The 12,124-nt window shown below is 55.0% G+C and overlaps 3 protein-coding genes across 3 annotated transcripts; all 3 read left to right on the top strand.

Moving 5' to 3' along the window:
* Window positions 1-468: 468 nt before the first annotated feature.
* CCM_04984 (Ketopantoate reductase ApbA/PanE) lies at window positions 469-1,591 on the top strand (the record flags this gene model as incomplete). Its single annotated transcript, XM_006670129.1, has 2 exons — window positions 469-703; window positions 774-1,591. 2 exons carry the CDS (start codon window positions 469-471, stop codon window positions 1,589-1,591), a joined length of 1,053 nt encoding a protein of 350 aa, XP_006670192.1.
* Window positions 1,592-2,569: 978 nt separating this feature from the next.
* On the top strand, window positions 2,570-3,441 carry CCM_04983 (adenylate kinase; the record flags this gene model as incomplete). The annotated part of the gene is made up of 2 exons (XM_006670128.1): window positions 2,570-2,726; window positions 2,795-3,441. 2 exons carry the CDS (start codon window positions 2,570-2,572, stop codon window positions 3,439-3,441), a joined length of 804 nt encoding a protein of 267 aa, XP_006670191.1.
* Window positions 3,442-6,813: 3,372 nt separating this feature from the next.
* On the top strand, window positions 6,814-12,005 carry CCM_04982 (uncharacterized protein; the record flags this gene model as incomplete). The annotated part of the gene is made up of 2 exons (XM_006670127.1): window positions 6,814-11,905; window positions 11,962-12,005. 2 exons carry the CDS (start codon window positions 6,814-6,816, stop codon window positions 12,003-12,005), a joined length of 5,136 nt encoding a protein of 1,711 aa, XP_006670190.1.
* Window positions 12,006-12,124: the final 119 nt, after the last annotated feature.

Here is a 12,124-nt window from a genome sequence, read left to right as displayed (position 1 = left end):
GTTTACAATAGGGAAAGTTGTAAAATACAGCAAACTACACTATCAAGCGGTGGAAGTTTTGGATGTCGAGGCGGGAAGAGCTTGCTAACTGTGGGAAGGAAAGCGTAGCTGACTGGTGCTCCAATCTAGTTAGGAGACGACATGTTTGATACGCTGTAGACTCTCATCTATGAAAGGGTTTAGTTCTGGTTTGCTAGCAGCTCAGCTTTACTACTAGTTTTTCTTTAACTTGATATTAATAAACGATTAAATAAACTAATCAACTTAATTTAAACATAACAATAATATCATTATTCGTGTGGGGGTGTGGCACGTGTAGGTCTACAATCCTTTTACACCTGGCTTGTTTGTTTCTTTGTGATACGGTAGGGCAACACGCATATACCAGCCTCGCACAAGTTTTTAAACAGCCGAGTTCCGGCAAGACGAACCCTCTACCACTTTGTCTTTGCCGAACTTCTGACAATCATGCTTTCACCCACTCGACGCCTGAACCACAGCCTTCCAAGGGTCAAGAACCTGTTGGATGTCTGTGTCGTTGGCGCCGGCGGCGTGGGGACAATTGCAGCTTATGTCCTTGAGAACTCGCAGCGCGCCCGTGTCACAGCAGTATTGCGATCCAATTACGCGCTCGTCAAGGAACGTGGTTTCGACATTGACTCGATCGACCATGGAAAGGTCACAAACTGGAGGCCGCATAATGGTAGGTCAAGAGGGGAAACACGGGGATTTCGTCTCTCGTAGCCTAGGCTGATCTCATCTGCTTCTGACAGTTGTCTCTGGCTTTGCGTCCGCCGCGGCCGACAAAAAAAGCTACGACTTCATTGTCATCACGACCAAAGCCCTGCCAGATCTGACGTCGTCTATCATTGCCGATTTGAAACCATTGATCACGCCGGGAAAGACTAGCCTCGCCCTACTTCAAAATGGACTGGCCATCGAGGCACCCTTCGCCGCCGCCTTCCCCAACACACCAATCTTGTCGAGCGTCAGCATGATCGGTTCTCGCCTCACCAACTCGACGTCAGTTTTCCACCAGTACCCGGACGTATCGAAGATTGGCGCACACCTGCACCACGTCGACGACACGTTTACGGGCGCGACGCAACACGCCGCGGCGGCGCTCTATGTCGACGTGTACAATGCGGGGCTCGCGGCCGCGAAAGCCAAGACCAACGCACGCTGCCTGCTGGTGGAGGACATCTCGGGGGCCCGCTGGGCGAAGCTGCTGTGGAACGCGTCGTTCAACACGCTGTGCACGGTGCTGCGCATCCCGGTCGGCGAGCTGCTTTCGGGCCCGGGTCGGAACACGCTGCTGGAGCCGGCGATGCGCGAGGTCGCGGCGGTGGCGACGGCCGCGGGCTACGGGGACGCCGTGTCGGAAGACATGATTCAGAACATGCTGCACGACTCGGCTCCCACGAGCACGTTTCGGCCCAGCATGTTGGTCGACCTCGAGAATGAACGGCCACTGGAGCTGGAGGTTATTCTTGGAGCGCCGTTGAAGGTGGCCAAGGAGAAGGGTGTCAGTACACCGATTTTGACTCAGGTCTATGAGCTCTTGAATCAGATTCAGTGGAAGTTGACGTAGAGCAGTAAGGTAGTCAGTCACTGAGGAATTTTTAGCTTGAATGAGGTTGTCAAATGCCCTGGTTAGGCTCTCGCGTCTCCTGAGACGGGCTTAGTAATCACCCGTTGAATGCCACCCAACAGTCCTTGACCCTTAGCCCAAATTTACGCCCTTTTCCCCGTTCAACAGTAATATGTACATGCACATTTGCACATGACGGTCGGCAGTACGGGCTCGTCCCCCGCAACCGGGTCAGGGGCAGCTGCCGGTAGCGGCGTCAGCGCCCAAGAACGGCGTCATCGTTGCACAATCGTGGGATGGTGCGGTACTTGATGACAGGCCTTTACTAATGCAGAATGCAGGTATCGCACTATCTATCTACCAACGTGGCGCCATCTCAGCTCCCCGCCCCAACAGGATCCGCAAGGCCAGGCCAAAATGGCGGCGTACCGGTACAACGCTCCGCTCGTAGAATGAGTGAGCGGCCAGGTATCAAGTCCGTTTCAGTACTTGGCAGCCAACTCGGCGCTCTTCTCAGTGGCTGATCCCCCTCTCCTGCTCGGGAAATCAGTCCCTTTTTTCACGTTCTTGTGCTTGTGATTCCCTGTTGCCTGCGGTTTGCTCGGTGCCACTCCCCCAGACTGCTGCCTTCTTACCTCCATATCTCCGTTCCACACTCAACATCTCATACTATCCTCTCCGAATCCCCCCCTCCTACATCCCTTCTCCCGACAATTCCGTGCATCCTGTATTACTACTCTCTCTTTATCCGCTCACGTCCAAGCCCGCGCCCCTTTTATCATTATTTTTCCTCGTTTCCTTATAAACAGCGACTCTTGTTCCACAACCGTCCCGGACAGGCCTTATCTCCTGCCCCATTTTAAATCCAAGGGCCCGGGTTGGTCAGTTTCGCAAAAGGGTCTCTCCGAGTTCGCGGGGTCCTCTTCATCTCGCGTGTCTTTGAGAAAAATCAAATAAAAGAATCCGGCGCCGCCGACGATGAAGCTGAAGCGCGCCGCCCGTGTGCTTCTTGTGGGAGCTCCAGGCGTCGGTAAGGGCACGCAGACGGAACGCCTGCTGCAGCGCTTTCCCCAGCTACAGGCCATTAGCACCGGCGACCTGCTCCGGACTAATGTCAAGAAGCGCACGCCGCTCGGTACGTCCTGCGCATCCCAGCCCCTTGCCAACTCAGCTCCCGTGTTAACGTAGCTTTCTCCCCTGCAGGCATCCAGGTCGAGAGCATCATGAAGTCGGGCGGCCTGGTCGCCGACAGCCTCATGCTCCGCCTCATCTCCAACGAGCTCCAGCAAAGGGGCTGGCTCTTCGGCCGCCGCCCCAACGTCATGACGCTGTCTTCAATGGCCACGGCCGCCGACGCCTACAACAACGGCGACTCCTTGTATCCCGATCCGTTTGCGCACCAAGACGCCACCGCACCGCCGCCGCAAGCCTCCGAAGACCCGACCGCGTCCTTTATCCTCGACGGCTACCCACGCAATGCCGCGCAGGCGCTGAGCCTGGACCGCATCGTGCCCCTCAACCTGGCCGTCTCTATCAAGACGCCCTTTGACGTGATTCTGGAGCGCATCGCCGGCCGGTGGGTGCACGAGCCATCGGGCCGCGTGTACAACACGACGTTCAACAGGCCACGGGAGGCGGGCGTCGATGACATCACGGGCGAACCGCTGGTGCAGCGCCCCGACGACAACGAAAATGTATACCGCGCGCGCTTCCAAAAATTCCGCGAGAGCAGCGAGCCACTGCTGGAGCACTACGCCAAAAAGGGCGTCCTGATCGAGGTGGAGGGCCTGAGCAGTGATGAGATTAGTCCCAAGCTCTATGCCGAGTTTGAGAAGCGTTTCGTCGACTGATGCGATTACATGGGACAAAGGAAGAGCAGCACATTATCTTGTTCAATCGTGGGACTATTTGACCCTGGAGTTTTCATCATCATCATCACAGTCTTGTAATGCGCTATACCGGCGCGGGCGTTTTTGAGCGGGTTCTTTCGGTTTTTGCTTGCCAGCGCACTGGCGCATGCCTCTTCGAGCGAGGACAGACAATCTATTCAACTGATTGTATACAGGGCGATGGGGGACGTGTGAGGGGTGTGGGATGGGATATGGAGGGTTGTGTACAAAGACGGCCGCACTGACCCTATGAGTTACAGTAGACCTGGCCGACGGCCGTGGCTATGAGTTATCACTAACAAAGAATAAAGTATGTATAGTCCAAGATCTTGATCACAAACTCACCGACTTGTTCCGCAATCTGCCACGTGACAACTCTGCAACACGATGAGATGAGAACATGGGCACTTAGTGAGCAATGCGCGGTAGCACAGTAATGGTAGAAACTGATTAATGAGGCCCAATCTACCCTTTCCAAAGCCACGGATGCGGTTCTCGGTTAAACTGCCCCGACTTTTTTGCCTTTGAGTCTGGTACAAAGCGGCGACTGAGGGGTTTGAAGTTGGGGTCGGCGCGGGATTAGCATACGAGCCAGAATGTGAACCAGAATGGAATAACGGCCCCAACGCGGATCAGAGAGATAACAATATACTATTTTCTTTGTTCTGTCGCGTGGTTTTGAATCCTCCGTAGACGTCTCCTCTTCTCCTTGATGCCGTGCATGATGTGCTACCTATACTCGAACGCAGATATTGTTCAGGGTAGGTTCAAAGCTGAAGCGCAGGATCCGAGTCAAGAGGGGCTAACGTGCGACGTCCTCGGTAACTAGTAATACCTTGTACATGGGCTAGTTAGTCAGGGTCTTGGGTTCGGTGCCTGCTCGAGAAAAAAGGACTCAAGCCGAGAACCGGGGTATTTGTCGCTTGGCGGCTGTGGATGAGCTGACATGGAGAGATGTTGATGGCGCAGTGGTGCAATACGATGAAATCCTTGGACATTTTGTCACGCAAAACTTGGGCGCGCTTTAATAGACTATTGCTACGAATACAATCATGCGCCTCTCTGCGGATACTGCCTGCTACTTACTCAGTATGGCAGCATGGTGGCTGGTGGTACAAAATATGCAGAGCAGACTCCCGGTGGTTAGACATGTACATAGTTACCTAGGTAGATTAGATCGAACCTCTTGCGACTGGAATGCGGACGGGTAGTTCAGCATGCCATCCGGACTTTCGGTTAAAAATCCAAACGAAAAGACGACCCCCGCACGAAATGAAGAGCGAAATTAGCCAATTCAATTTTTTTCCTTTGTCCATCTGCTCAACTGGACGACCGAGCGTCATTCGGATGAGAAGCACAAATGGTCGCCCATGGCTACGAGGTTTGGTTACCGGGCCAGCAGAACCAGCTGGGAGGCGTGAGGAGACGCTGGCTGACAGTTGATTGGCGCTTTCTCTTCTTTGGTGGGGTGGATGGCGGGCGGGGAGGGGGGTGGGTTTTGTACCTGTGGGGGGGCGACAAGTCGGACCCTGTTGCGGTGTGATGGGGATGGGGATGATGAATAGAGTTGCGACAACGGTGGTAAAAAAAAAAGAGGAAAATATTCCGATGTCTGGGGAGCATTGCAGAATGGACACTGCATCATGCTGGGTAATGTGTATTGAGTTTTACTGGATTTGTAGAGTGTACTGCAGTCAAAAGTCAAGACTGTGTAGGTACCTCAGAGGTACTAACGTATCCAGTGCACATGCAATTGCTCTGGCCGTTTTAGTTACAGAACGTTTTGGCGGGTTACAGAGGCTCGGTTGGCAGATTGGGCACCCACTGTTGGCCCATTTCCGCTAACCACGGCAGGAAGACGGCTTGCACGGGTACAGATTTAGCAGCAGAATAAGGTACCGAGTAGGGTACGTACCCCGGCGCTGAATTGGCTAGGGAACTGACTTGGGGAACTGACTTGTTGATCAATTAGTTAGTTACCTAGTTACAGTAATCATTGATATTGGATCATGTCGCCATTGCTCATCGTCATTATTCAGACTGTTGTGATTGTGACGACAGTACAGGATACTGCTTCAACTTGCATTCTCCCGCACTGTGACAAGTAGAGTACATGGTCATCGTTTCATCCGATTCCTGAGCTGCCTCACGTCACCACGGCACAAAGAGGGTGTATCGCCATCATTAGTTATTCCATTTTGATTCTCAACGCCATCATTGTTTTGCAGAACCCGGCCCGGGGCAAGGCGGACACAAAGCCACCACCACCTTCAAAACCCAAGCTACACCCCCCCCCCTCTCCAACCACACTCCTTGCCTTGCCCTCCTCTATTGGCCAAGCTCATCGGCACCGCCAACGCATCAACCCATCCATCCCCTGTAGGCTGTCTGCTCTTCCTCGCCTCTCGTCGTTTTTTTCTTGATTTCCTCTGCCAGGCCTTGCCAGGCCTTCTCTGCGCGACAATAACAAAGCCTCACCTGTTCATTTCCTCCTCGTTTCCGACCCGGACCTGTTCCTCCCATCCATCCTCCCCCATCGTACCCCCTCACCTGGACCGTGCATTCGTCTCCCAGAACCCGGTCCTTCTCGCCAAAATCGACCCTCCTCCTCACCACGCCCCCCCAAAGGCACCTCACAGGCCAAGCTTCACTTTTGCATCAGCCCGCCTCTGCGCCGTACAAGCACATCGCCGTGCGGTACTCCCGATTTTCCCCTCATCCGTCATCCGCAAGAGCACATTCGACTCACTTGCAGTGCTTCCGGTTCTCGATTCCTTTTTGATTGCCATCTTTTTTTGTCGGGCGCATTTCTCTATTCCATCTCATACGGACTGGCCTGTTTGCTGCGTCCGCGCACTCGCCCGTCCGTCGTTTGTCCTCGCCCTAGTTAGCATTTTCGTCTTGCTTTCTTGTTTCAAGCCTGCCTCCGATTTCAGTCGTCTCATTCTTCTCCTTCTCACCTTCAACACACTGCTCTGAACAGTGTTAATTTGTACTGTATGCTTCCCCATCGCCTATTCATTCCCTGCCTCGCTACACCCGTCCTGAGCTCGCCGCCACCCACGTTCATGCATGCCACAGTCAGACTTGTTTCGGCACCCACAATCTAACAGTTGTCGCAGATTCCCTTCTGACTTGCGTTGCCGAGCCGTTTTCATTGCTCGTTCCGAATGTCTTGATATTCGCCTTCTTCATCTTTTTCGCCTTCCGTTGAATCTGCCGCCTTGCAGCCTTGGCGTCAGTTAGACCCCCGAATAATACCCTTGACACGAACCAGCACCGTCGGAGGCCTGGTTTACGCACACGATACACCTGGCCGGCGGCTGTACCATCATGGGCGCTGATAGAAAAATCCCCCCATTGCCTGCGCCGACCGAAACCGACACCACCACGCCTACCGAGTTGGCCACCGACAACACCACCGATGTGTCCAAGCCCGGCGACGACAAGTCCACCTACTCTCTCCCCGAGGACGGCACCCCAGTAACCATCCGCACCCGCGGCCACAAAGCCAACAAGTCCCAGACCTCACTCCTTATTGAGTACTTTGAGGGTGGCAAGGCCTCATCTTCCTCGGCCGAACGCAGACCCAGCGTCCGCGTTCGCCTCACACCCTCCAAAAAGGGCAAAGGCGACCACTTTCAAGTCACAGAAACAAAGGGCTCTCGAAAAGTCTCCCTCACCCGCCGCATCCCTGTCGACCACCCGTCAGCAGACCTACACCTTCCTGAAGGCGACGACGCTCACAGCATGACTTCCTACGCCTCCGCCACCGAAGAGTCTAACGTCTCCAGGAATCCCATTGATATTGAGATTGAGCGAAGCCACCGCCGTCGTCGCCCCCCCAGTCCATTAATTCCCTCGGAGGACAGAGTCTCGTACCAACCTGGAAACATGTCCGAGATCTCTGCCATCCCCACGGACAGCTTCCTAGATGGCACCGGCGGTATGAGTGAACTCAAGCACTCCAGAGGTGACATCATGGCCGGAGCCGCTGCCACGGCGTTAGCTGGCGCCGCTGTCGGGGAGGCCCTGCACAGTCGCAAGACAAGAAGCAGCGACAAGGAGCGACCCAAAGTAACAGAGCGGTCTAGGGACAAGTCTGTACCCGCTGACAAGAAGCGCCGTTCCAAGAGCCGGACGGGCAGCATGGGAGAGCATACCAGCGACGAAGTGCGCTCCCCTCGTCGTCGTTCCAGTCGAACTCCGCAAGAATCCAATATTTCTGGCGCCGAATCGAGTCTACTCTCTTCCAACCTGTCGGCTGGTAACCGCTCTGTCAAGTCGGGCGCCTCCAAATCATCTTCTATCAATAACCCCAAGCTTCTAGAGACTGTCGAAGACGCCATCCGCCGCCTAATCCTGCCCGAGCTAAGCGCACTCAAGAGAGAACAAAGCAAACGCGAAGGTCGTCGCTCATCAATCGCCTCGACAGGAACCTCGGTTTCTAGAGATGATGGCTACATAGAAAAGAGGCGATCGTCTGGTCAGAAAAGCGATTACTCCAAAGAAAACATCCGACACAAGGAAAAGCGCAACCGGGAAGCCCGCCACGACTACGAAAACGTCTCCCTACACAGTCCAAGCCAAGATTCTCTCGGTGCAGAGTACATAGCACGTGAGGAAGCTTTGGCATCCCCTCATCATGGCGGCAACTTGCTGAGAGCTGCCGCTGCTGGCGCTGCTGGAGCCATGGCTGCCAAGGGTATCTCTTCGGCGCTGGACGATGATCCAGACTCACTAGACAGGAAACAAAGGGACAGACGTCGGCGGCGAGCCGACCAATCTCGAAGTCGCAGTGTGGGCAGAGACGTATATGTGGATGACTTCGACGATGAGGAGCCAGCTCCGCCTATGCCTTTGATGAGCGACATTAATCCCTCCGAAGTCACAAGGGCCTCCATTCTCTCAGCCGAGACAGATCGACCCCACTCTGCTACTGAAGAATTAGGGCCCACGCGTGAGGTTCAAGAACACATGGTATCGGTCCACTCGACACCAACTCCATCTAGGTCGCCTGCCGACCAGTCGAGGCCTCTGTCCATGCAGCATGCCAATGTGTCCCACGGGGACCTGACCAACCTCCCCCGTGGTCAAAAAGAATACGTCGAAGAGTATGAGACAGACGAATTTGGTCGCAAAGTGCCCGTCAACCAATATGACTACTATGGTGGGCAAGGTTCACAGGAAGCACCAGAGTACGATGACTACGTGGATGACCCCTACGCCAACAGTCTCTACAATAGCGTGCAGGATGTTCCGCCACCCCTTAAATATGTGCCATACCAAGCTGGTGCTCGCGGGCTCAGTCCTATTCCCAGCGTTTCTGGTTACACTGAAGGAGGAAGTGAGGCCCCACAGCCACGCACATCCAGGAGCATGCAATCTGTTGACGCTGCTCTTTCCTCGCCTGCAAAGTCTCCCGATCACAGACGCCAAGCGCACTCCATGCGCTCCATCGACTCTCTCCAGCTCGGCAGCCCGGCGCCTCAGTTCGCTGCTGGCCAAGAAGTCCGCGGCATCTCCGCCAACCCGAATGTTGTCAACCCCCCACTTGGTGTAGAGTCCGCTGTCGCTTCACTGGTTGACGGATCCGTGGTGGAACAATCTGTTGTAACAGGAATGTCTGGCTACGATAATGGTACTGGCACAAGGGAATCTGCGCTCTCATATGACGACGAGCCGCACTCGCGTAGTCGCAATGCCAGCGCTACACCAGACAAGATGTCCCTTGACGACGTTAGAGACTTGGACGAGGATGCGCACCACACACCAACTTCGAGATCAGCAGCACAGTCCCTTGAGTACTCAGAATATGACCTCGATGAACATGGCAGAAAAGTTCCCCGCATTCGCTACCGCAAGTCACCCTCTGCGTCCGAAGCTGCCATCACTGCCGGTGCTGTTGGAGCCGCAGCCGCCGCCCTTAAGGCTGCGCAGGAGAGAAAGCAGGCCGACATCGAGACCTACGAGGATGAGAACTTCCAACCCGCTGGTATCAACAGAAACAGATCATTCAAAGAGCGTGCGATGGGCTGGAAGCCTAGGCAGACTCCTACGCACAGTGTTGACAACTTTGATTATGAAGACACGGATGCACCGCATTTTAGCGCCAACGGCATGCCCGACGTGAGCAATCCCATGCCCGAAATTGGCTACCACAGGGACGACGACATCGTTACGAACCCCTCGCTTCTCAATGAGCCCATGGATGATGACCTGCCCAACTGGGATACGATCTCTGGCAGAGCAACACCCACTCCGAGAAATGCTGGTGGGTATGAACCGGCTAATGGCGAATCAAGCAAAGCTGCCATGGGCCTGGCAGCCGGAGCCGCAGCACTTGGAGCCGCAGCCCTCGCGGCACACAACCGTGGTCAAGATCCCGAAGAGGACTGGGGACGAACATCCGCGGAGCGTAAGCGCGACACGCTCATCACGAACCCGTACGAGGATGCCAGCCCGATTGCAAATCACGGCCTCAACGACGCTATCCTTGATCGCGGTGCTGTAGAGGCAAACTACGCTACGCCATATGGAACTGCCAGCCCCGGTGTCGGCCAAAAGTACGATGAGGGCTACATGTCAAACGGCCCCAACCGAACACCTGACATGGCTGGCAAGTCTCGTGAAATTGCTGGCGCGGACCATATTGATGAAGATCCATTCTACGTGTCTAACAAGACAAATCCACGACATCTGAGTGGCTTCTCGCAAGGCATGCAGTCTCCATTTTACGACGCTGCTACTGGAGCCGGTATGGAGAGAATCGAAAACAAAGATATCGTTGCGCTGATGCAGCATTTGATGGTTCGCGATGCTCAACGGAGCGCAAGAGATACGGAGATTGTAGCACTTTTGATGAACGCTGCTGTGGAGATGCGCAACTCGTTCCGCGAGATGAAGGAGCTTGTCCAAGACACTGGTGATGATGTCATCTTTGCCGGCGTTGAAAATACCGAAAAGCTCCAAAAGGCCATCAACGGCCCGCGCCCCCTTCCCGGCACGGCTACTCGCTCTCTGCAAAGTGCCTCTCTCGATGAAGCGACCAAGAAGAAGAACTTGTGGAAGCGAGCGCTCCAAGGTCTTAGTACGAAAGGCACCAATGACCTGAGCCGGATCGAGGACATGCTTGTGCAGCTTCTCGGCGAGGTAGACGTTCTCAAGTCGCAGACTGCTCCTCCAATTTCTAGTGGGCAAGGACAATCTCTTGAGAACCTTCAGCCAGAAGGCCTCTACGAACAAGACAAGGGATACGAACCCGAAGGCGCTTCCACACCCAGCGCTAGCCATGCCAGCGCACCCCGTGGGCCAACCGCAGGAGAGCACAAATACTCGGACCACAGAATAAGCACCGTGCAGGAGCGCGAGGAAGAGTATGAGTACGACTTGCCAAGCGCGACCACTGCCAAGCCTAACCCGGCCATGCTCTCGCCGGGCTCTGTTAATACCCTCCAGCGGGGAGGATCCGTTCCGCCTGAGGCGTCGCCCGAGACGTCATCAGGACCGCAGCAGACTGCTCTTAGCGCCGACAATACGCCACGCAGCGACAAGGGAAAGAAGCACAAGTCGACCAGCTCCTCAGGGTGGATTCCGAAGATCTCGCGCTGGTCGGAGACTACTGCGTCCAGCGTTGGACGAGCATTCCGCGGCAGCGGTACCTCAAAGAAGGGGGCCAAGTACGATGAGTTTCAACCTCCTTCCCGATCGGGGTCGAGCCTAGCATCATACGATGAAGCATATATGGACCCAGATCTCTATGGAGTGGACAAGCTGCATACAGGGTTCTCGGATCCGAACCTTGCGCAAGGCACTGGCGGCCCTTCACAACCGACAGTACCGTCCTTTGCTCTGTCGGAGGATCCAAAATACAAGGCGCACCGCAACTCGGTCAATCTGCAGCACCCGCAACCGAGACAAGGTCAGACAGAACGCCACCAGGCCGCGCTCGAATACTCTGCTCGCGAGTATGACGATCCCATGACACCGCGGTCAACGGACTGGGCCGGTTCGGCAACGAGCCTGAGCCGCCTGCCGCCGAGCAACACAAATCGATACAGTGCATCGTCTGGTGCTACACGGGATGCCGACTATGCGCTATCATCACCGAAACAGCAACAGCCGTCCGGGCCGCCGCGACCACCGAAAGAGCCGCTTGATGCATCTGTTCACACACCGGTCAAGGGAAACCGGGTGGCATCACTGCAGAAGAACAGCCCCGTGGCGCCGACGAGCTACGAGAGCGGATATGGCAGCGCCACTGGCACATATGCCAGCCAAGTAACTGTAGACGGCAGCCCAAAGCTTGAGAACCGCAACCTGAACGCGGCGCTCGGAATCCCGACCCGCCGGCCTAGTGGTCCGCGGGCGATGACGCCCAAGAGCCCGGAGGAGGCAGCCAGAGAGGAGAGAAGACGCAAAAGAGGTATGTCTATGTCATTGATATCAGATGAGGGCATGAAAGAAGGCTAATGGGGTTAGATACATTTGGAACGTCGGCGAGCCAGGAGACGGATACCTTTTGATACATAGGTGTTTCGCCCAGGCGTTGAGGAGAATGAAGGCTATGGAATATGTGGCTCGGAGTCAATTTCAAAAATTCAAAAGGTAAATAAAAGAAGAGCATGCTTATACAAGGCAATGT

The sequence above is a fragment of the Cordyceps militaris genome (genome assembly GCF_000225605.1).
Source record: "Cordyceps militaris CM01 unplaced genomic scaffold CCM_S00003, whole genome shotgun sequence".
Lineage (NCBI taxonomy): Eukaryota > Fungi > Ascomycota > Sordariomycetes > Hypocreales > Cordycipitaceae > Cordyceps > Cordyceps militaris.
The sequence above is the reverse complement of the archived record's forward strand: the minus strand, read 5'-3'. Positions and strand labels throughout refer to the sequence as shown.